We start from the raw sequence: 23,375 nt of genomic DNA, 5'->3' as shown, positions 1-23,375 counted from the left end.
GCAACTCCCAATGGAATCAGTGGCAGCTCCCTGGCTGTAATGGAGGAGACAGTTTGGGCCTAGAGTGAGATCAGGATTAGACTCCTTGCAAACAGAGTCTTACCCAAAGCTCATTGGAGTCAACAGAAAGACGTACAATGGCTTCCGTGGGCACTGGATCAGGTCTGTGGAGCCAAACCCTAAAAGCTCAACTCAGTTGGAACCTAGACTTTACCCAGGGAAAAACGCTCATTGGGGCCAAACTCTGAACTTTCTACTCAGCTTTTACTCTTGCTCTTTTATTCCTTATTCATGTGGGTTTGGACCCCACAAAGGAACCTGCCAAGAGTCCCCCTCTTCCAGATTCCCCTCCTAGAGAGCCTTACAAGGCCCCTCATTGCAGTTCCAGCCAGAGACTATCGATGCTACCAACCTATGGGTTGCCTAGAAGGGGAAGATAAGACACTTTTCCTTCCTCCCCCACAAAAGCCATCACCTCCACATATGTTGGAATTCACTCCTTTGCATCAGCCATTCAAAGAACACCATGAAGGTAAGTTAAGTCCCTGCCCCCAAGTTACCTGAATGTCCCTGCAGTCAAATGGCCTGAACAGAAGTACCTTGGTCACTGGAATGGTCTTATTTATCAGATGCTGCTTAGCACACTTAGGCACAGACCTTTCCAATTCCCTCTGCCTCTTTCTCATGCACATAAAGGGGATTGTGCTGCATGACCCTGGCTAATGTCAACCACTGTTTCAAAAGTGTGAGGGTGTGAGTAGGTTCTCTAACGATTCACACTGCTCAGAGGCAAGAACTCCAGGCAGTTAATAATGATGACGATGACATTTTCCTTCCACATCATGTTTCAACCAAGGATCTCAAATCACTTTACAAGCGTTAATAATTCATGCTCACATAGCGTGAGGTGGTATGTCTGAATGATGATCATCCCCATTTTACAGATAGGGACACTGAGACAGGAAGTGCCTTGCCTAAAGTCACACAGCAAGTCAGTGACAGAGCCAGGAAGAGAACCCAGGGTTCCTGACTCACAGTTCCCTGCTATAACCAACTGACCACACTCTACATCAGTTGAAGTCTTGCTCATTGGGTGTGGGGAGGCATGGAGTAGATTAAAAGGGTGGCACCTGAGTTCATTTCACACATCTAGAGGTTCTGGGTTCAAATGTGAATTACATCAAATGATATGAGTGTGGGTGGTCTCAGCCAAAAGCAAAAGTACCTTGTCCTGTGGTGCTGCAGTCTCTGTAGGAGGAAGCCCTGTTTTCCTTTCCTGGCTCAGGATGGTGTTGCATTGATGGACTAGCAATTGGAGAAAGCTTGCACTGTGCTTCTACATATCAGCCTCTCGCGTTCGTGAGCATTAACATTTCCATGCTTTCATTGTTAAAGGCCTCGCTGGGGCTTACTGGCAAAATGTATCTACATGCCTCATCTAGGAGGAGGCCTCAGGTTAACTGAACCTTCCACAGGATCCCAGATCTCTTGGGCTCATCAACATGCCGTTGTTCCTTCACGTTCTCCTTTCATGCACGTGACCTCACACAAGATGAAATTCACCCCATGCAGTGAGCGGCCACAAAACCCTGTGCCACCTCAATCCCCTTTGAGCCTTCCAGAGGGAGCTGGGGGGATGGTGCACAGGTCTTGGGCTGCAGAGGGGAGAATTTCACACATGTGGTCAGGTTTAGAACCGTGAATCCCCTTTACACATTACGCCCCCTGCTACTGCTCACTTTGAATGTCCCTTGCGGTTCAGGAACTCACCTTTGTCCATTAAGAACATTCCACTGAAGCCAACAGTGTTCTGGATAGGTCTAGTACATTCAACAGTATAGAGGCTGCATTCAGCCGCAGAACCAGGGCAATTGACCTGCTTGTACCTTGGACAATGAAAATACAGGTGCATTCAGCTTAAATGCACCTATGATATTCATCATCCAAGCAGTTAAGCCAGCCTTGCTTTCACCCCTCAGCAAGGAAAAGTTTGATTCTTAATTTCTTTGGAGTCAGTTCAGAAAACAAATAGGTGACAGGAGAGGGTGAAATGCTTGTGCATGGAGAGGAATTGCATTCTTTAGGATACAGATCTAGCTGTTTTAATGCATGGGGCAGGAGAAGGGGACATGGTCAAAGTCTGAATTGCTTTGAAGCCCTTCTTCAAATTTCATTCCAAGTTTGGAGTTTGAGCAGGTCACAGCATTATTGAAAATAATTACAGGTGCTAAAGATTCTATTTTTATATAGATTCTTATACTGTGCTCATTACAGGAGTATCAGCACCTTCCAGTAATGCACCAAGCAGTGTGATTTACATCTGTCACATTTGTTCTCTCATCCTCTCCCCTGGGGGAGAAGCATGCATACAGGAGTGTCTTGTTTTGGATAATATGTGTATATACCCATTGCTCTGTACTGTTTAAGTCACTGCCATCTTTTTTATTTCCCATATGAAGGTGGAGCTGGTGAAAGGGAGCAGACTGCCGAGTGCTGGCACCTGGCTTTCCGAAGTATAGGCATGGCATAGGCATCAGCAATAGCTAATCGAATTTCCATGTGGAAAAATTTCTACTGTGTCCAACTGGTCAGCAACATTTTGGAAGAGATCAGTGGTTCTGTTGGGGTTACCCATCCTCCAGCTGAAACTTGCAAGAGACCAGTGGGGACCAATTGAGCCACCAGCAGAAGCTCAGAGACCATTTGAAATATTTAATAGGGCCTGTCTGATTTTCCACTAGAGTTGCTAGCTATTCCTAGATTGGCCTGGCCCCCGACCTCTCAGGGTTAGGGTTGAGTTAGTTGTCCATGCACACGCAATCTGAAATGGTCTTAAAGAACTAAGTCCTCTATTTGGGATGGTATTTGCCCCTGTGAGAGCACCAGCACCAGAGTCTGTCTATACAATTTAAGTCCCAATGAAGACAGGAGAGCAGCAGGGCTTAGTGGATAGATCATAGGGCTGGGAGTCAGGAAACCCGCATTCTGTTCCTAGCTCTGCCAAACACATGATGTGGGAACCTGGGCAAGTCCCTTCTCTTTGTGCCTCAGTTTCCCTCACCTGTGGGTTTCTGTTTAGCTCTTTGGAAAAGGAAGCATCTTTCACTATGTGTCTGTACAGTGCCTACCACCCTGGGGGCCCAGTCTTGATTGGAGCCTCTAGGTGATATTAATTGTATTAAAGAAATAAAGTGGGACTTACATGGTATATGAAGGCTGTGCTTTGAGCCACTGCCGCAGATCTTGATTGAAAGATTTAGGTATACAAAGGAATACACAACCAGGAGGTTCAGATAGTGACTGATAAGATATCTGAAATTCCAGCAGTCCCTTAGTATTTACAAAATTCCTCCTGTTCATTTGTGTTTGATAAAACTGGTTGTTAAAATGTTATCAATGTGTAAATAGTTAACAGGAGAATAGGGTGAAACACCATTTTTAATCCAGAACCATTTTCAAACAAGGTGAAAACCTTTGCTTTAACCCTGCCAAAGCTAGTAACAATTCAGGCCCAATTCTCCTTTCATACACGCACTGGTGTAAACCAGGAGTAACTCCTGTGAAGTCAATAGAATCAAACTGGTGTAAGTGAGAGGAGAATCAGGGCCTTTGTACTGAAAAAAGCACAAGGCATAATTGGTAGATCTGAAGCCTAAGAGATCTGTCATGGAGATTTGTACATTAGTCACTTTTTGAAACAGTGGATTTTTTTTAAACCAAACAGATTGCCATGAATTTTTTGGCCTTGATTCATAGATATTTTGGATGATATTCCTTTTATCAAACTATATCAAACTTCAGCATGAAGACTTCAGAATCTTAATTCCTTTATGAAACAATCTCTAAAGTCACCATAGTCTATAAAGATTTATGATGGAGATTTTTCTAAGGCGATTTGGCCACCCACAGTCTCAGCCTATGTTGCTCACTTTTTAAAGGCTTTTTTGTTTGTTAAATTGGCTTATTCTGCTTTCTGGGCTAGTCATCTGTAAAGTTAAGTTTTGAAAAACAAAGTTGTTTTCTCCAACATATGAGCACCAGCCATTTTCCAACCTATTTCTAAACAAGACTAGTGAACAGTTGCTTTATTCTTTTCTATTCCTTTCAGATTAAAGTATATAGGGCCAAACCCTCAAGTCCTTACTGAGGCAAAAGTCACTGGAAACAAGTGGAAGTTTTAACCAACTAAAAACTGAAGGACTCAAAGCTTTGGCTCACACGTATTTAAAAACAGAATTTTTTTTATTTTTTTTTTTTTTACTTATTTTGATCAATTTCCTTGTAAATTCCTTTACTTTTACAAGACTTCAGTGTAGCACTGAATCTACCCCATCCAACACAACAATACATGATTCTGACTTTCTCTGCATGCAGATCTCCTTTGAGCATCCTGTGGGTACAGCCCCTCAAAAATTTGGGATGATGTAATCACCAGGATGACTTTTAAGACCAGTTTTAGGCCAAAATGATTTTTTTTATGCTTAGAACCTACTGAAAAAGCTGTAGGTCAGGGGTGAAATCCTGCCACATTAAAATCAATGGCAAAACTCCCATTGCCATCAGTGGTAGAGGATTTCACTCCAGATCTTTACGTGATGTAAACTGGTTTAATGCCATTGGATCTTTATAGCTATGCCAGTGTACATCAGTGGAAGATATGGGCCTTGTGTATCCAGTGGAAAAACTGATATAACTGGAACTCCTAGATGCTGTCAAAGTTATCTTTTTCTTTTATTCTCTCCCTCCTTTCTCAAAGCCTCCTTTTATTTTCTTTTTGTTACTTTCAAAGCATGCAGGCTGGTCATTTCTTTTCCCAGGGAGCTTCTAAAGGGCAAACAAACCTTCTATCCGAATGGTAAAAGTCTGTGGGTTTATGGTTATCTAATGCTGTCTCTGTTTCCATAGAAACTCTAACTAGAATAAACTTTAGATCACGATTTCCTGAAGTAGAGACAGCACAGCAGATTTGTTACATTTTTCTCAGGTAGAACCTTGGGAATATCATCTGCATGATGGTTGGATAATGAGAGGATTAAAGTTTTTGGGCTATGGTGTAATTGTAGTGGCTAGTGCTGTAATTCTCTCTAGTTATCACTCTGATTCTTGTAAATATCAGAAGCAGAACGATTATGGACTTAGACTCTGGTTTATAAACAGTTTTGGGTTTTTTGCAGGGTTTTTTTTTTTGGCCAGCCATGAAATATTGCAGTCACCTGCAAGTTCCTGTAGAATTTGTATTGCAAACACAGCTGCCTTTCCAGAATTTGGTGGCTTTGCTAAAAGCAGCTCTTGGTTCTGAGCCCACATCATATCATCTTTTCAGGCAGGAGAAAATGTGCATGTAGGTGAAAGTGACACATCAGCAGTCGTGGGGCAAAATTCTGGCCTCACTGAAGTAACTAGTAAGACTCCCATTGCCTCCATAGGGTAAGGATTTCAATACTGCACTGAAGTGCTCAGACTAGCCTCAAAGCAGAGACCACACAGGTAGTGACACAGCAGGCTTCCCTCACATTGTCCTGCCAACAAGCCTCAGGCCTGAATGGATATAGAGATGCTGCCCTGAGGGGTGAGAGGATAATCTAGCTACCATAGCTCATTCAGCCCCCAGCCAATGAGAATGGTGGGTTGTGAGATGGATCATCCGACCTACTGGTAGCTGGACTGAAACCCAACAAGCTCATTTTACAGAGGTCACTCAGCAGCCATCCAATGGCAGCAACAGTCAGTCACTAGCTGGATATGAATTGGTGATGTGGAGATTGAAGGCAATCTCACTTAAACAGGTAGAAATCTGGGTGTTACGTTGACTCCAGTGGAGTCACTCTGGCTTTTTACTAGTGTAACCAGGGAGTTTTCTACACCTGAAAATTAGTCCAGAATAAGGTAGGAAGTGGATTCCAAATCCCCTTTTATTTGGAATAAGGCGCTCTTGTTCCACAAGAGCATCCACACATGCAGTTAATTGGGAATAGCTCCCCTTGTAGACAAGCTTCAAGATCAGAATCTTGCCTGCTATATCCCATTACCAGTTCTTTTCTGTAGCTATTGCGAATAGCCAAGCAATGCATGACCAAACTGATATATCATGCAGAAAGGCACCAGCTTGTTTTGTTTTTTATAATTCACACATAGTGGCCACCCAGCTAATGTCAGAAACTGAGCACCTGTTTAAATACCTGTAGTCTCTGGGCACGAATAAATGGGTGTCCCATACAAGAAGAATGTCTTGGAACAATCTTGTGCAGTGTGAGGAGCCTTTTGCAGTCTCCAGGTTGCTGCTCACCTCTTCCACCTGGACCACAAGCTGCAGTTTAATCTTACGAGGCATAGATAGTTGCAGTCTGTGTTTCAAGAAGTGGAAGAGCACATTGACAGAACTCCAGCTGTTTAATTTCTGGAGCATGTTGATCAGGACAGGTGGTGCGTTGTCATGCATTGGCAGCAAAGTTTAAAAACACTAGTAACCATAGTTTTTCTAGCTAAAGAAAAGGTTGGGTTTTTATTTTTATGTTCTTTTCCTTTATGTTGCAGTCATACAGTGAAGATTTCAGGGATTGCATGAACTTTTAAGAGAAAATGGTTAGCTGAACTTACTTATTTTGGGCTAATTCCCAGGTCCTTCTCCCCCCCCCCCCCCTCAGCCCCTTACCTGGGGAAAACTCCTATTGGCTTTTACTGGAGTTTGTTATGCAAGAAGTAAAAAAAATGAAAGCCAGATGCTCTTATTCATAGTGGGTAATGCTTTACTCCAAGTATTTCCATTGACTTCAGTGGAGCTACCCACAGCTTAGGGGAAAAATCCTCAACTGGTATAAATTGTCATAGCTCTATTGACTTCAGTGGGGCTAGGACAGTTTACACCAGCGGAGGATCTGCCCTGAAATGAATAAAGGTATCACAAATAAGCACCTCTGGGGTGGCTGGTTGCCTTAGAAGATTAGGGTTTTGCCTGAGGAAGGCCTGCAGGAGTGGATCTGTAATTTAGAACCTATCATGCCTTGCAATGGGCATGGAGGGATGGTGGCAGAGATTCCTTCTGCAAGCTTAGCCATGGTGTGACAAGATTCTGCCTGAAAAGTGGGTTTGCCAGCTGGGCTCCAGGAGGGGTGAATTAGACCCCAATCCTTCAGTCCTGGCATTGCATCCCTGTGCCTGCACAGATGATCTTTGATTTCACCAGGACTCTGTAGGGACACAGGGGTCTCCTGTGCAGATCTGATAGCGGGATCAGGCCCTTACATGGTAACCCTTCCAAAGGTTCTGTAGAGAAACCTCACAGGTGTGTTTGATCATCAGAAATCATTAGGAAGAACAGCCTCATTCTTTTTCCTGGGGCTTGTGCTAAGAGTAAGAATCCTTACAGGGCTGTGAGAAATTGTCACATTGACTCTAAGATTTAGCTTTTAAAAAAAAAAATCTATACCTGTTTATCCCAAACTGTTCTTTCCTCACCATGGAGCCAGTTCTCATCTCCACTTCATGGCTAAAATACAGCCAAGTGGTCAAATTTTCCTCACTGCAATACCTATGAAACACCCTTGAAATTAGTGAGATTGCATAGGTAAAACTGGAGAATTAGTGCCTGAAGTCTTTGGATGGGGCATTTAACAAGGTTGCTTCTTACTGAGTAGTCTCTCATAGTCAGAATTCCCTTTTCAGGGAGAATCCTCCCTCTCCAGGGCCCCTTACAGACCTCCCTACAACCTTTCTTATAAGTCCTACAAGCCTCTACTTGGGGCTGGTTTAGTGACCACAAACAGTTGAAAACATTTCCACCAATAAAGTCCAACACTGAAAACCAAAGGATCACACTTACCTCTGGCTCTACACTGAGCTCTTCTGTCACAGCTCATCACTGTCTCTCCCTGGAACTTGACCTTATGGCTCTAACAATCTCCTCTTGCCAGCATCTCCCTTATTCTGCTGGAGAAGGCAGACTATATACTGCCCTCCTCCAATGCACTCCTCCTAATTGGCTGGAAGGGAGGGGAGCCCTAACCCAACCTTTATTACAGGGCTGCTGATCCCAAGCCCTTAAAGGAACAGTGTGCCTGGGTTTTCCCCCATCCAACTCCTAATTCCCCAGAACTGCTTCCTCTCTTCCACTACCAGACCATTTCCCAGGCCTTTGTTCATTTCAGCTCACTGGAATGGGGCCTTCTGGGCCCCTCTACTCTGAAAGGGCCTTTGTACCTCGCTACCGGCAGTATGCACAAAGCCAGGGTGGGAACCTCGGTGGGACTTTACAGAGCAGCCACTGTCTTATACATTGAGCGGAAATAAGCCATGACTTTATACCTGAGTCTAGGGCTGGGAATCGGGACTGTGGCATTCTAATCCCAGCTCTGATCCTTATGCCCTCTGTTGCTTTGGGAGAGCCGGGTAGCCTTTTTCCCTCTTGCTCATCCTTCCTGTGAAATGGGATTAGTGCTGCAGAGATGCCCACTGCGGCTTACTTAGGAGAAGTTCATAAGGGACTGGGTAAGTGCTAGCTGTTAAGTATTACTGAGCACTGAACCACCTTGACTAGTCTTTGGTGCATTCCAGCTCTAGTGAAAGTGCAGGAACAGATGTTTTGTGGAGCCACAGAGCTGTGATGCTAACAGGAAGTGAACATCCTATCGGAGCCATTCACAGCTGAGCGGAGTGGAGCTGCGACTCACCGTGTGTCCTTGTCATCTTTATAGAGAGATGCCACATTGTTTCTGGCCTCTCTTCTTCCATAATCTTGCCTCATCTTGAATCGTCACTGGCTCCTTTCTATGAGAGCGAAGCCTACTGAACGGTCAGCGGCTGGCGCGCTTGCCGCACCACAACGCTGCCCTCCCCTCCCTGACTGTTGGTGCTGTTACATAAGCGTATAGGGCCATCAGTCTAGCAAGGCCAATATCCTGCCTCCCATGGTGGCCAATGTGCAGTGCTTCAAAGGAAGGAGAATCTCTCTGCCCAGAATGCCTGTTGTGCAATGCTGTATCTGGTAGCTAGAGGAGTTAAGTCCTCCCTGGCCCCTGCAAGGTGTATCAGAACTAGGTTTGACTTAAATGTCTGCAGCCTGAACTGATCTGGAGGCTTGGCAATAGCAGCACTGCGTGCTGCTATTCACGGGACTCTGGCATGTTCTTCTCACAGGCCTGCAGAGCTTAGCACCTGTTATCTGAGAAGAGCAGGGTGGTCCCTTCTGCCAGCAGAGATAAGCAACAGGACCTCCATGGCATAGTGCGAGTGAGGGAGGCAATGGTAATGTTCTGCTAAAAGAAGGAGGGGTTCAAGGGTGCAATGGGGAACTGGACGAAGGGAAAGGCACTAACATTAGGATCTGGTTGGTTTGACATCCCAGGATGGGGAGAAGAGGGATCGTGGTTGAAAGGCAAGGAGGGCAGAGAAGAACTGCAAAAATAGGGGGCTTGGGGAAACTGACATGCAAAAGAAAAACCTGAGTGGGAAGAACACAGAGATGTCGAGGTACAGCTGCCACACCAGCCTTCATTCAGGTTGTTGTGCCTGCATGCTGCAAGGAACTGCTGTAAGCAGTGAGATCTTTCTAAAGCACATGCTGAAGTGCCCAGGTTCAACACAGTCCCAGCCTTCTGAAAGCCCTCCAGCCATGCAGGGAAGCAGTGTCTTCTTTTACACGATCCCAGTGTTATTTAGTGGATTTCACTGAAGTTGCACTACTTTACCCCAGTGGACAATTTGGCCCCAGGGCTGTAATGTCAATAAAAGGTATTTTTCATCTGTCATTCCGTCACCGTACTATCTAGCTGCTGTATATGGACTGATTAAAAGCAGGGACATACAATCCAGGGTATAATAATAGTGGGTCGTGTGCTTTGTTTTCTCTCCTCTGTCACAGAAAATACAGCAGCTCTCCGAAGGCTCCATGTTTGGCCATGGCCTGAAGCACCTTTTCCACAGTCGCCGCAGGTCGCGGGAACGAGAGCACCAGAACTCCCAGGACTCTCTGTCGCAGCACTACGGGATGTCTGACCACGACTCCCCTGATGAGAAGGAACGCTCGCCAGAGATGCACCGTGTCTCCTATGCCATGTCCCTCCACGACCTCCCTGTACGCCCCACTGCCTTCAACAGGGTGCTGCAGCAGATCCGCTCCCGCCCGTCCATCAAGAGAGGGAGCAGCTTGCACAGCGGCAGCCGCCGGAGCAAAAGCAGCTCCCTTGATCCCCAGAAAGGCAGCCCCCATCTGATCCGGAAGGCTCCCCAGGATAGTAGCCTCACAGCCATACTGCATCAGCACCAGGGCCGGCCAAGGTCTTCATCTGCCACAGACACCGCCATCTTGCTGGCTGAAAGTGGGGCTGTGTACCTCCTCCCGGAGGAGTCGGAGTGCCTCGCCGACAAGGTAGGGCTAACCGTGGAAAGACGTAAGCCTGGGAGTGCCTGGCCCACTCCCCGTGAGAAATCAAATATGGCCTGCAGAGTTCTACCATGCTGTGGCCCCATCTTTAATACAGAGGCCAGTCCCAGCACACAATGGTGTTTATTGATCCACGTACCTGCCGTATTCATGGGCAGTATCTCCACATTAAAGATGCAGGAGCTGCCGTCTGCTCCATTGTAAGGAAATTAGGTGTGTTCCTCAGGCTCCAGGCAGGTTGCCACTGTGACTCTCATTGTTTTGGGCATTAATGCTAGGAAATAAGAGATTGTCTGATGGCTGCAATTGCCAGCGTCTCCGTAGGATTAAACCCTGTAGCACCCTTAATAGGCCCTGTCTTTAATGTAGTGGTCGCGCTTTGTTCAGAAGGTGAACTAGGGGATTGTTAGAGTCTGCTCTAGAGAGGACATGGGGCCCAAGAACCTATAACAGGAAGAGTATAGAACGATGGGATCATATCTGGGTACAACACAGTCAGCCAGCCACAGCCAGCATCCTGTAGAGAGGTACTCAGCCTGCGCTGCCCCCTGCATGTACCCTGTCTGACCACGTTGCGGCATTGCTTGCTTTGTGGGGAGTGTTGGGATCATCTTTCAGAAGGACACACACACACACACAGACACACAGAAGCACGGAAGCTGTGTCCGGATGTGGTTAGTTTCTGGTCTCCCCAGCTGCTGCCCTTGGTGTTGCTGTTTTTGTGAAGCCCCTTCATGAAGCATAGCTGCCAGTCATCCCTTCAGACAGTGATTTCAGGCGCAGGGATTCCCAGGCAACTTTGTAGCCAGGAGGAGTTTGATCCAATTCCTCTTGCTGTCAACCAGCCCTGAGTCAATGCAGTAGGACCTGCGGGGTGGTGTCAGTGGGTGTCTGGGAGCCAGAAGGGAAAATGCATGAGTCCTGCAGTTACACTGAGGACCTCACGAAGAAAGGTAAAAAGATTGGGTAGGGAGGAATGTACTTATCTTCCCCTTCCCCTCCCCCAATGGTTGCAGCTTGTCTGCAGAAGCATGCTCAGGTCGATGTATTGTCCAGAAAGCCTTATGCACCATAACCAGCCACTTCTCATAGCTCACATAGTGGCCACTCAGCTAATATCAGACTGTGGGCTCCTGCTTAATCCCTGTAGTCTCCTGGGCGGGAATCTTTTAGCTCATAAAGAGAACATCACGTGCTCAATAATTTCTCCTCCTCCTCCTCGGGTTGGCCTCAATGCCTATTTTTAACTCATAACTCATCCCCCCTTTGCAATCATTTTGATTTAATGAACTTATCAGCTGGCTTGTTGGGCAGTCATGGTCTTATTTGGCTGGGTGTTCCGTTACACGACAGCGTTCTGTCCTGAGTTACTGCCATGTGAACCTCTTTGGGGAGTGCATGGGTGTAACTGAGACAGGCTTTGGCTCCAGATCTGCAGCCTTATGCCTGCAGGCTGATTCGGAGAGTGAAAATTCATAGATTCCAAGGCTAGACGGGACCACTGTGATCATCTAGTCTGACACCCCCCACCCCCCTTGTAACCCAGGCCAGAGAACTGCCCCAAAGTAATCCCTAGAGCAAAGTGTTTAGAAAAACCTCCAATTTGATGTAAAAAATGTCAGTGATGGAGACTCCACCACAACCCTTGGTAAATTGCTCCAGTGGCTATTTACTGTCACCATTAAAAATGTACGCCTTATATCCAGTCTGATATCTTCAACCCAAGTCCTGTTTCTAAGCTTTTGCCCTGCCACTCATGGCCCCTGGGTGCCAGGAATGGGATTCTGCTTCACAGGGTTTTTCAAGTGCTCTTCAGAGAGGTCTGGCAGCACATAGGGCTTGATCCTGCACCTTCAAAACCCAGAATTGAAGGCTCAAGCACCTTGCAGGATTGGACCCTTCAGGGACTGGGTCTTAAGCAGCCTCCATATCAGGTGTACACTGATAGGCAGAGATTTTATTTCTTTCCGTCTGAGGTATTTCTGGGGGGGAGGTCTATCATCCTGATATCTAACCTGGCACCAAAATACCAATCATGAGTGCACTCAAATGCTTAGCTAGATAGCGTGAACCTTATCAGCTGCACACCTAGATATGCTGAAGGGATGTTGGAAGTTGGGTTCGCTGATGTAAATGCTGCTCATGTAGAGAGTGTCATCAGGCCATTAGTTCCTGTGGAGCAGGGAGAGAAGAGTCTGAGGTAGATTTGTGTGCTCCCCGGAGATAGATTCTAATCCTGCTCCCAATAGCTCTGGTGGGACCAGATTCAAGTCTTATGTACAACTCTCCTTCCATCCCCCAGAGCAATGAGGTGAATAGTTCAGACAGTGCCTAGTCGACATACCAGATCCTGATCTCCTAGCCCATTACCTCCCCCTACCCTTCCTGTCAACAGCTTCAAAGCGCACACGTTTGACAGAGCCCTGCTGAAAAGTAGAGCAGCCCAAGCACCTTTGGAAAGAGGATGTCTTTCCAGGAGGAAGCTGCTGTAATTATCCCAGTCCGTGAGATGAATTTTAATGCTAGCTAGCAGCTCAACCTAACTAAACAAGCCTGCTGGTTTTGGTGGCTGCCGGCTGTTTCGGCATGTCTCTGGGTGAAATGAAGGTGAGGAATGTGCCGTTGCATATTCCCGGGAAGGGGATTTGTGGGAGAGAGAAGGGGATCTTGCGGAGAGCTGTATAAATCCTGCATAAGGACTTTAGCAGCTTTTGAGACCCAAACTGCTATGAGAACAATGGACTGCGTGGTCGTTTCACCCAAGGAGTGCCATGTCACTTGACTGCTAAGCCATCTGTCCCCATGGCTTTTTCTAACACGCTGCCCGTTGTTCCGTGATTAAAGTTTTCCTATAAAGTAGCTGCGGCAGGCAGGGGGAAGCAGAGTCAAAGATACAGTTATTTACCATAGGATCGTAAATGGAGAATGCCTGTTAAATCATCCAGTCCATTCCCCTCCAGTAGGAGGAGATACCCTCATGATAGAGGAGAGGAATTAAACAGCTGCGATGATGGGTTATAGCCCAATGATTAAGAACAGTATGGACTATGCAGTAGAGCACTGGACTGGGTGTCAGAAGACTGGGGCACTATTCCCAGCTCCACCTGTGACCTGGGCAGTCACATTGCCTCTCTGTGCCTCAGTTTCCCCTCCTATCTGTTGTCTCTTTAGGTTGTAAACTCGTTGCGGTGGGACTCTATCTCACTCTGTGTGTTTGCAGTGCCCCGTACCATAATAATACCTACCTCTTACACAGCGCTTTTCATCCGTAGGTCATAAATTGGGCAATCCTTATAGTTAGAAAGTATTTCCCAATAACTAACCTAAATCTCCCCTGCTGCAGAGTAAGCCCATTACTTCTTGTGCTACCTTCAGTGGCCATGGAGAACACTTGTTCACCCTCCTCTTTGTAACAGCCCTTAACCTATTTGAAGAGTGTTATCAGGTTCCCCCCTCAGTCTTCTTTGCTCAAGGTTATACGTGCCCAGTTTCTTTTAACCTTTCCTCATAGGTCAGATTTTCATTTTTGTGGCTCTCCTCTGGACCGTCTCCAGTTTGTCCACATCTTCCCTAAAGTGTGGTGCCCAGAACTGTACACAGTATTCCAGCTGAGGCTCACCCATGGTGAACAGAGAAGGACAGATACCTCCTGTGTCTTTTGTACAACACCCCTGCTAATACACTAAAAATAATAACCTTTTTACCAAGTACATTACATTGTTGACTCATGTTCAAGTTGTGATCCACTAAAAGCCCCAGATCCCTTTCAGCAATCCTACTACCTAACCAGCTAGTCCCGTTTTGATATTGTGCTTTTGATTTTTCCTTCCTAAGGGCAGTACTTTGCACTTAATTTTCTTGAATTTCTTTTTGTTGATTTCAGACCAATTCTTCAATTTGTCGAGGTTGTTTAAAATTCTAATCCTGTACTCCAAAGTGCTTGCAACTTCTCCCAGCGTGGTATCATCCACAGATTTTATAAGCATACTCTCCCCTCCATTATCCAACTCCTCAATGAAAATTTTGAATAGCACTGGACTCAGGACATACCCCTGCTGGACCCCATTATATACATCCTCCTGGTTTGAGGGCAAACCATTGATAACTACTCTTTCAGTACAATCTTTCCGCCAGTTTTGCACCCACCTTATGGTAATTTCATCCACATCACATTCCTCTAGTTTGCTTATGAGAAAGTCATGTTGCGACTGCGTCAAAATCAGAATCTACTGCTTCTCCCTTTGCCACTAGGCCAGTAACCTCGTCAAAGCAGGAAATTCGTTTGGTTTGGCGTGATTTGTTCTTGACAAATCCGTGGATCCTCACTCCCATTCCTGAGCCCTACCTACCAGAAACACATCCCTCCCAGAGCTGACAACAGAACCCAGGAATCCTGGCTCCTGATCTCCTGTGATCTCCTGATCACACTGTCTCCCACACTAAGGTATAAGATCCAGGAATCCTGGCTGACTCCATTCCCTGCTGTAACTATCAGACATCACATCTGCTCCAGAACTGGGAACAAAACCTGGAAGTCCTGACGCCTGCATTTAATCTTCACTTTCCCTCTCTCTCACTGTAAACAAACAGCTGTGTCTGCCTGGTGCAGAAGACCTGGAGAACCACTGGCTCTTCCTACAATGTGTCCGAGCTTGGAAAGACATCAAGGACGCCAGCTTGTTTATTTGCCTGGAAGAGATTGGGATAAGCAAGGGCTGCATTTATAGCCAGTTGTTTTAAAGATGAAATTCTGGGTCCCAGACAGAGAAAGAGAGAGAGCACAGATTTTTTTTATTATCATAGCAGGACCCAGAGACCACAGTCAGGATTGGGGCCACACTGTGCTGGGCACTGTACCAGAAATCTCTGTCCCAAGGAACTTACTTATCATGAGACTGCTTCCTACTGAAAAAATTAGCATTTGGCAGGATAGAGCTGAGCAGATGCATTGGAACCCCTGCCACTCCACTCTGCCCCCACAAGCATCCAGGAGGAGTGGGGAGAAAGGGGAAATGGACCATGTTCCATCCCAGCAGCCAGGCATGCAGGGGAGGAGTGGAAAGTGCTATAGGGCCAGCTAATGATCATTTCCATTTCTCTGTTGTGTCACGTCCTTCAGATCCTTTCCATCGTTAGCCCTCATGGTGTCATGAGGTTTTTTTTTTATTTTCTTTCTTTCTTTTATTATTAGTTGTTTGTTATTACGATGCAGCCAGCTTGGCATGAGCTACTGAATGGGGCGCACAGTTAATAAATCAATCCAGCGACCCCCAAAGACCTTACATCCTTGGTGTTGCATAAAGGCCTTGATCCCGGAAGTCTTAGCACCAGGCTCAGCAGGGAATGCAGGGTGGTGTTGTGCATGAGCAGAGGCTATGTAAGGTTGTGTGCGATGTGTAGCACAGTGCATTGAGCATGCCCGTCCCTTGCATGCCCACTCTCTTACTTGGAAAGGTTTAAAAAGGGGGCGTGGGCCTGGATGTGTCTCATATGGGACCCATGTCCTGCTTAATGGGCGCTAAGCGCCATGCCCCTATCTCAGGCCTCTCTCCTGCTCCTGTGGCAGCATCTCATTAATGCGAGATCCAGGTCCCCCACCCTCCCCTGGCCTGTTCAGCACAGTGCATGAAGTATTTCCTGCCTACATGGTATAGGATCAAGCACACAGGGTAGGGGGTTGAGTCTCCTACCTCCAGACCTCAGGCACCTGTTAGCCGAGATTTTCTGAAGGCTTTCATCCTGGATCAGCAATAAACACAGCCAACAGAAGTATGCAGACAGGGTAAGTGGCTGCAAATTGGGACTGTCCAAAGTGATTTTTAAATTGCTTTGCACATAGCTAATAGAGAGGATGATCTTTCCATCTAGCATTTAGCCGTCTTAATTATGAAACAGTGCAGATTAACACAGCTGCACAGCACTCTGAGGACAAAGTGCAGCCGGTGAGGGAAAAGACACATGCTCGTTACTTGGGAGCAGCTTTCAGCTCTGTTGCCTCAGAGGGACTGGGAGGAGAAGATGAGTTTATTGTTCACTTCATTCTCAGGCGCAGTTGCCCAGTGCACCAAACTGTCACTCTGGGGTCTGTGGTTCAAAGCGGATTCAGGAGCTCTCATGTCATGATTTTGGAGGTCTCAGCTGCACAATCGGCAGACATGACTGAAATGCCACTCGCTCACACAGCAGCATCGCCAACCCCAAAACTCACTAGTCTGCCCCTCAAAAATCAGGAACATGGCTTAAAAATAATATAGTTTGGGTTCTTTTGATTTGCCTTCTGGGTTTTGAGCCTTTAGAGTTCCTATGTTCAAGCTTTTCTCTGCAGTCATGAGGGCTGGAAACTTATTTTTGCTTTAGATGAAAGCTGAGATTCTCATGGGATAACATGACTCCAGGAGCTGGGACTTTAAGAAAAAGACCAAAAATCGCAAGAGTGGGCAACACTGTTTGGCCTCAGGAACAGCTGGGACCTCGAATAGCAGCCCTGGGTTGAGATACTTGGGCAGTGCTGGGTATGTGAATAGGCTGGGGTCAGACCTAGAGGAAGAAAAGATGGTCAGGATTGGAGTGAATTGGCAGAGCTGTGGGGGGTGGGCCAGGATTCGAAACATAGGCTGCTGCCAGGCAGAGGTGAGGTGAGGTGAGGGTCCCAGGTCTGGAAGAGTAGGAATGGCTGCAGATGGAGACTGAAGTGTGTGGACAGAGCTGAGGAGGTGGAGAGGCCTGGAATAGCAAAGGGGTGATGGTGATACAGGTCTGGATTCAGGTGCATCGGGTAGGTGGCAGGTCCGGGCTGTGGTGCTTTGGGGTTCCGGGCTGGACTAACAAGGGTTGCTGTATGCTGGGATGAGGTTCCGGGGGTGAACTAGTAGGGGTGCTGCAGGTCAGGCTCCAGGTGCACTGGCCAAGCGGTGGGGTGAGGCGGGGCAGGACAGGGCTGGAGTGGCCAGGTGAATGTGCATTAGGCTCAGTGTGAGCCATTTACACTCTGCCTAGCTCTGTGCAGAGTGGTCCTTGTCTTACAGCAAGCAACAAAATCCATAGGTAATTTCACAGCGAGAAATAGAAAAAGTCGTGACAACAGATCCTTGCACTCACATCAGCAATGGCCTGGCAGGACCCCAAAGAGGAAAAACTAGTTCCCTGGTCCCAATCCTCAGTGTTCTGTTCATTTTTGTGGCCCGGCTCTCTTTGCTGATGGATGCCGATACAGCTTTGTCGGCTCAAATGGGAGATTGCGGGTCCAGGTGACAGCCTCCTGTTCCAAGCTGATACCATGCAGCAACCTCCTGGCAACCTGATTTGTACAATCAGAAGAAAGGGATCCAGGGTAGCAGGACAGATGAATTTCGGCAGGACTGGCCTATGGTTGTTCCTTTGGTGCCTGAAATGAATTTCTCTCTATATGTTATACTGAATCTCTGAGGAATGAAATATGACCTGGACCCTTTCGTTGCCCGATGAGGCAATGGAAACAAAAACAACAGAATTTTTTTTTTTTTTTTTTTTGCTGTCTGCATTTGGCTTTTTCTATGTACATACTTTGAGCTGCTACAGAAATTAAAGCTCTAGGAACGCACACATATATACACATACACACACACACATATATACACAGAGTCATACATGAATAGACCTGGACACAGTTACACACAGACACAAACACACACTGATGCACACAGAGTTGCGCACACAAATTAAAAAACACACACATACACACTGAGAGATGGAGACACAACCTCGCAGACACACACAGGTCATACACACCATCTTACAAATACACACGGAAACACTCACATAATACTCACGAGCCCTTGTTCACACAGTTGCTCAGGCACAGACATGCTCTTAGAAGCACACAGACCTGTATACATACACACTCGCCTTCAAACAAGTGTAGTGCGTAAATTCACTCCCCCCTGAAGGCTCCCTTTGCAGTGCTCGAGCAGTGTAAAAAAGGAACTTACTGGACATGGGAATCTGTTCTGGCCCCTTGTGTTATGTGTTTTGCTTTGCTTTGTTCTGGCCTTTTTTATGGTCTAGGATTGGCCTTTTCTGCAGCACCCAGCCTCATTGACCCCTGTTTGCTTGTCACAAGAGTTTCGTACCAGGTAGTTCAGACTGACATATCAGAACTTGAAAACAAAGCAGGGCTCATGTCAGCTGATAAGGCTGCATAAACGAGCACAAAAAGGGCAGATGAATAATTAAAGGCACAAGAGATAAAGAAAAGTAAGATTAGAGGTGATATTGTGGCGGAGAGGCCTTCTTAGGGCAATGGGAACAATAAGCGTGTTCTAGGAAGACAAGTGCTCTGTAATATTAACTCTCTCACGAATTATTTGTCCATAGCCTTGGGAAAAAATAAAGCCTCCTGTTTGGAATTAATCCAGGGTCTATTTTTTAGTGACCCCTTTCATGCTAGGTGGCAGTTTATGTACAGGCAGGAAATTGGCGGCTCCTCCCTGGTGTGGTGCATGGTGCAATCCGATGTGCTGCTCAGATGGATGGAGTCTGAATGAAAACTGCAATCGAGACACATGAGTGGTCCAGCAGTAGTGAAAGGGTTAATAAATACATATGCATGAACGTGTATCTTTACATATACATCCTCACACCCTGCCCCCCCCCGTATACATTTAAGTACATTTACACATTAATTGATGCACCCACACACACACATACTCACATGCACTTACCCTTTCATGTGCTTAAAATACTTACGCACACATGAGTATACGCACATGCACTCCCACAGTACAAACACACAAATGGCAGAGCGGTCAGAATGATCTCAGTACCAACTCCCTGTCCCGACTCTGCCAGCCAGGGCTCCTGAGTTCGGAGCTCCTCTTTCTTTCTTTGCCCTGCCCCCATTACTGACACATGCTTCTCCAAACAGGCATATGCCTGCTGGGCTGTAAAGAAAACTCTCCAAAACTTTTGGTCTCCTGGGGGTGCCATTAATAGGGGAAGGTTTGGCTGAAGGGGAAGAAAACCAGAACTCTTTGGAGCATGGACTGTCTTTTTGCTCTGTGTTTGTATAGCACAATGGGGTCATGGTCCATGACTGGTGCTCCTTATGTGTTACCACAAAACAAATAATAATAAAGGGTGAATATCTGTATTGAAACGGGAGCACATGGAGCTGGAGGGTCAAGGTCTGACTACAGAGCCTGATTCTTTCCTACCTCTCTTCTGGAGTCAGCATTTATGTCTCTGCAGAGTGGGGATAAAATATCCAAATGGGAGCATTTGACACCCACTCTGCACAAGGGTAAATGCCTGCACAAGCTGCCGTGCAGGGGAGAGCTGGGCTCAGTGATGCTAAGTATAGCGTGCAGAAATACTGCCCTTTGCTCCTTTGACACCCTGGTTCACCCTTTGGGAGGGAGGAGAAAGAAGGACGGAACGAGAAAACCTTTAGCATCCACAGAAAAGTACCAAGAAAAGGGAATTTCTCATCATGTCAGAGTCCATGACACACACGACCATAAATTATCTTGCCCTGTATCTAGCCTCTCCTCCCTCCCCTCCCTCTTTTCAGTGTTACTCAGAAAGGTGCTTCTTTGCTCTAAAGCCATGGGGCATCTAGCCGTGCATTTCAGCAGTGTAGATTTCTAACTGTAATTAAACTAATGGCTGTGGCCTGAGAGAATGCACCGGCTGGTGTCTGGGAGCCAGGAAGATTACTGTAGAGGATGCCTGCCTTGCTGGGTTTCTGCCAAACAGCTGTCCCTTTGTTAGGGCTATAAATCCGTGCAAAGCCAGTAGCCATTCAGACTGCGGGAGTCACATGCAGGTGAGAGTCGCTCGGTATGATTAAAATGTTTTGCGCTCCCAGACTGCTGAAAATCAATAGTAAAACCACACTTTGCAGGCTAAAAAATCCCCACTTCCTATGACTAGGAAGCCCCTCAACAATCCTACTTTTTAAAATAACCCGAACTTCCACTTCCTGGAGTGAAAACCCCCGATCAAATGTGCTAGGGAGAGTTAAGACAATGAAACCGCTTTCCCAGCTTGTAGAAGATTGTATGTAAGCACCTTACAGACATTTGGATGAAATTCATTCCTGTGCAGAGAGCCACTTAATTCCCACTTGAGCTCTGATATGAGGTCTTAAGTGGTACGTCGGCCTTGTGGTTTTCCCTCTGCACATGGGCAAATTTCACACATTCATTCATTAATCATTACAATAGGGCAGTATTATTATCCCTGTTTTTACAGACAGGGCAAAGAGACACACAGGACCAACTTGTGCAGTATACTGATACAATTTAGAGCAAGATTGAACTCAGAGGTAATTGTCTCTTTAGCATTCCTACACTCTGTGTCTTGTAATGCTACTAGTATTGTCTGATGGAAATGGTTCAAGCAGTCGCTCAGTTATTTCTGAGTCACAGGGAGTTTCCACCTCTGCCAGTTTGTTCTGAATGTTTTGTTTTGATTTTTAGTAGCACGTTCTGTGGTTAGGGAAAGTTTGGTGCATTCAGATGCGGTTAAAATCATGTGACTCTGTAAAAATTGCCTTGTCTTACTCAACATCTCTGCTTCTTAGTCTCTCTGACTCAGATCCGCTTTCTCTGCTCACACAAACAAACTGTTCATTAATATGAGTCGTGCAGTTGCCTGTACAGCTGCAGGTGAACAAGATGCATTCTGTTCTGGCTCATACATCTTCAATACCATTTTCAGCGAGGTGCCAATTGCCAAATCTTCACTACAGAGAGAGGCAGCGGATAGGGGATGCAACTGGGGCTCAGAATAGTTGGATTCTATTCCCAGCTGTGTCAGTGACATGCTGTGTGCCCACAGGCCAGTCATATCCACTCTCGGTGCCTCCGTTTCTCCTCCCACTCTTAATCTGCCTTGTCTATTTAGATTGTAAATTCTTTAGGTCCGAGACTGTCTCTCAGCCCTATATGCACTGGTACAGCGCATAGTGTAATGTGGTGCTGATCTCAGTGCTGATTCAGGCACGACTGGAATACAAATAAGAATAATACCAGGGATAACATAAGAGGCAGAAAGACCCTGGCTGGAATTTCAGATCCTGGGTGCAGTCTGTGGTACTGGATGCTGTAAATTACTGTGGGGACTGTGAGTCCATACCTGGCCCAGGATTGGGGTATGCAAAGATGACTTTATATTGTAAACTCTTTGGAGGTAGAAACCATCTTTTTGTTCTCTGTTTGTACGGTGCCTAGGACCGGGGGGTCCTAGTGCACGACTGAGGACCCTTTGCACGACGGTAATACAAATAAAAATAATATTTAAGAGTGACTTTAAGCCACCTTTGCCTCACTGAACATGCCTGCTGCAGCTGAGGTTCTAACTCTAGGTAATTTCTGACCAAAGAGCGGGGTTTTTCTTTTAGTACAGAAAGGGCATGAAAATGGGGTGAAGGATGGAATGAGTGTGGTGTGTACTCAGGAACATTAGACTCGACAAAATGCGGGCTGCAGCCGTAACTGGGGGCTGTGACCGTACTGCTGTTCTCACTGACGCCGTCCAGTGTTCCATGCTGATCTTGTACCATGTACGTTTATGGGATTCGTTAAAATAGTGGCTAGTATTTATTATTATTTCTTGATGGTGCCGAACCTGTTTCTTGATGGAAACTAAGGGCAGTGGTTAATGCCTTTGTCTCCAGGCTGCTTGACAAACCCTAGTTTATGGCATTACTTTAGCAGGTGACCACCTGTAACTGCTGAGGCTGGGGTGACTACCAATTTCTGCACATGCCTTTGGCTCTAGTCTCACCTTGCTTTCTCCCCATGCCCTGTGTGTTGGTTTATTCATATTGGTCCTGATCCAGAAAAGCACCTGAGCACGTTTAACGTTGAGCACACGTTGTTCCATTGAAGTAAGTCCCTTCACTTGTCAGTTCTTCTCGTTCTCCCTGTGCAAAATGGGGGTGATAATATGATCTGCCTGCCAGGGGCAATTGTACTGCTCATGCACTTAAATTGAAGCCTGTGCTTAAGGGCCAGATTTTTAAAGGTATTCAGGTGCCTAAAGATGGAGATAGGCACCTAATGGGATTTTCCAAAGCTCCAGGCACCCAACTCCCATTGGTTCCTATTGATTCCAGTGGGTGTTAGGCGCCAATGCACCAAAGCTCTTCTCTGCATCTTTAGGAGCCTACATACCTCTAAAATCTGGCCCTAAGGGCTTTGTTTGATTGGTTCCTGTTGTGTATTGTGTAAATCTGCAAACAATTGGGGGGCAAAGAGGCCTTTGTGTTACTTGTTCGTATGGTGCTCAGTACAATGGGGATTGGGTCCCTGACTGTGGTCCATAGGTGTTACTGCAATAATAATAATAATTAGTTTTCCCTGCACCTCCATGGCAGGCAGGTCAGTATTGTCTCCATTTTGCACATGGGGAAACCGAGGCACCAAGAAGCAAAGTGACCTGTCACTTCCAAATGCAGGTGTTTGTTCTGCTCCTGAGAAGCTTGTGCAACTCCCAGTGGCACCAACAAGATGAATCCTGCAAGCTGTCTGTGTGCTGAGCTCCGATTTGCTTTCTGAATCAGGCCTGGCATGCGTCCACATGGGTAGTGGTGGCTGACCCCAACCCCAGCTGTGTTGTTAAAAGCAGATTGCTATGTTAACATGCAGCATTAATAAGAATAAACTTTTCACCCAGGCATTTTGTATTAAATTTTGAGTTCATTGCATAACAGCTTAAGTATAAGAGCTGTATTTATCTTTTACATAATTGCTTAGCCTTAGCAAGTGTTCTCTGAGCAGCCATGGACATTTTTTTAATTAGGTCCCTGCAGCCCGCTGCCCGCCTTACCAAACTTAATTTAAGGCACTTCTGTTTTAAAGATCTCTCTGCCTATTTCCCTGAGGCCTGCCTCTTTTGACCCAGAACCCCCTCTACTGGTGACAGTATTTTCTGAAAATTATTTTCTGAAATTCCACAAATTCTACTAAGTCCGCTGTAAAGAAACAGTTGTCTGGGCTAAGCTGATATTCAGCTA

The 23,375-nt window shown here is 46.3% G+C and overlaps 1 protein-coding gene across 3 annotated transcripts in view; it reads left to right on the top strand.

Annotated features, from left to right (window-relative positions):
- Positions 1 to 23,375, top strand: part of TMCC2 (transmembrane and coiled-coil domain family 2) — a 74,541-nt gene that overhangs the window by 4,515 nt on the left and 46,651 nt on the right. For 2 of the 3 annotated variants that reach the window (XM_084611184.1, XM_084611185.1), the window contains exon 3: positions 9,857 to 10,363. In XM_084611184.1, the coding sequence (XP_084467310.1) occupies positions 9,857 to 10,363 (507 nt within the window). Of the gene's footprint in view, positions 1 to 9,856; positions 10,386 to 23,375 lie in introns of all 3 variants that reach the window. The other variant, XM_084611192.1, reaches the window with a different exon arrangement.

Source organism: Lepidochelys olivacea, assembly GCF_965140295.1.
Source record: "Lepidochelys olivacea isolate rLepOli2 genome assembly, chromosome: 21".
Lineage (NCBI taxonomy): Eukaryota > Metazoa > Chordata > Testudines > Cheloniidae > Lepidochelys > Lepidochelys olivacea.
This window is presented reverse-complemented; position numbering and strand designations above follow the sequence as displayed.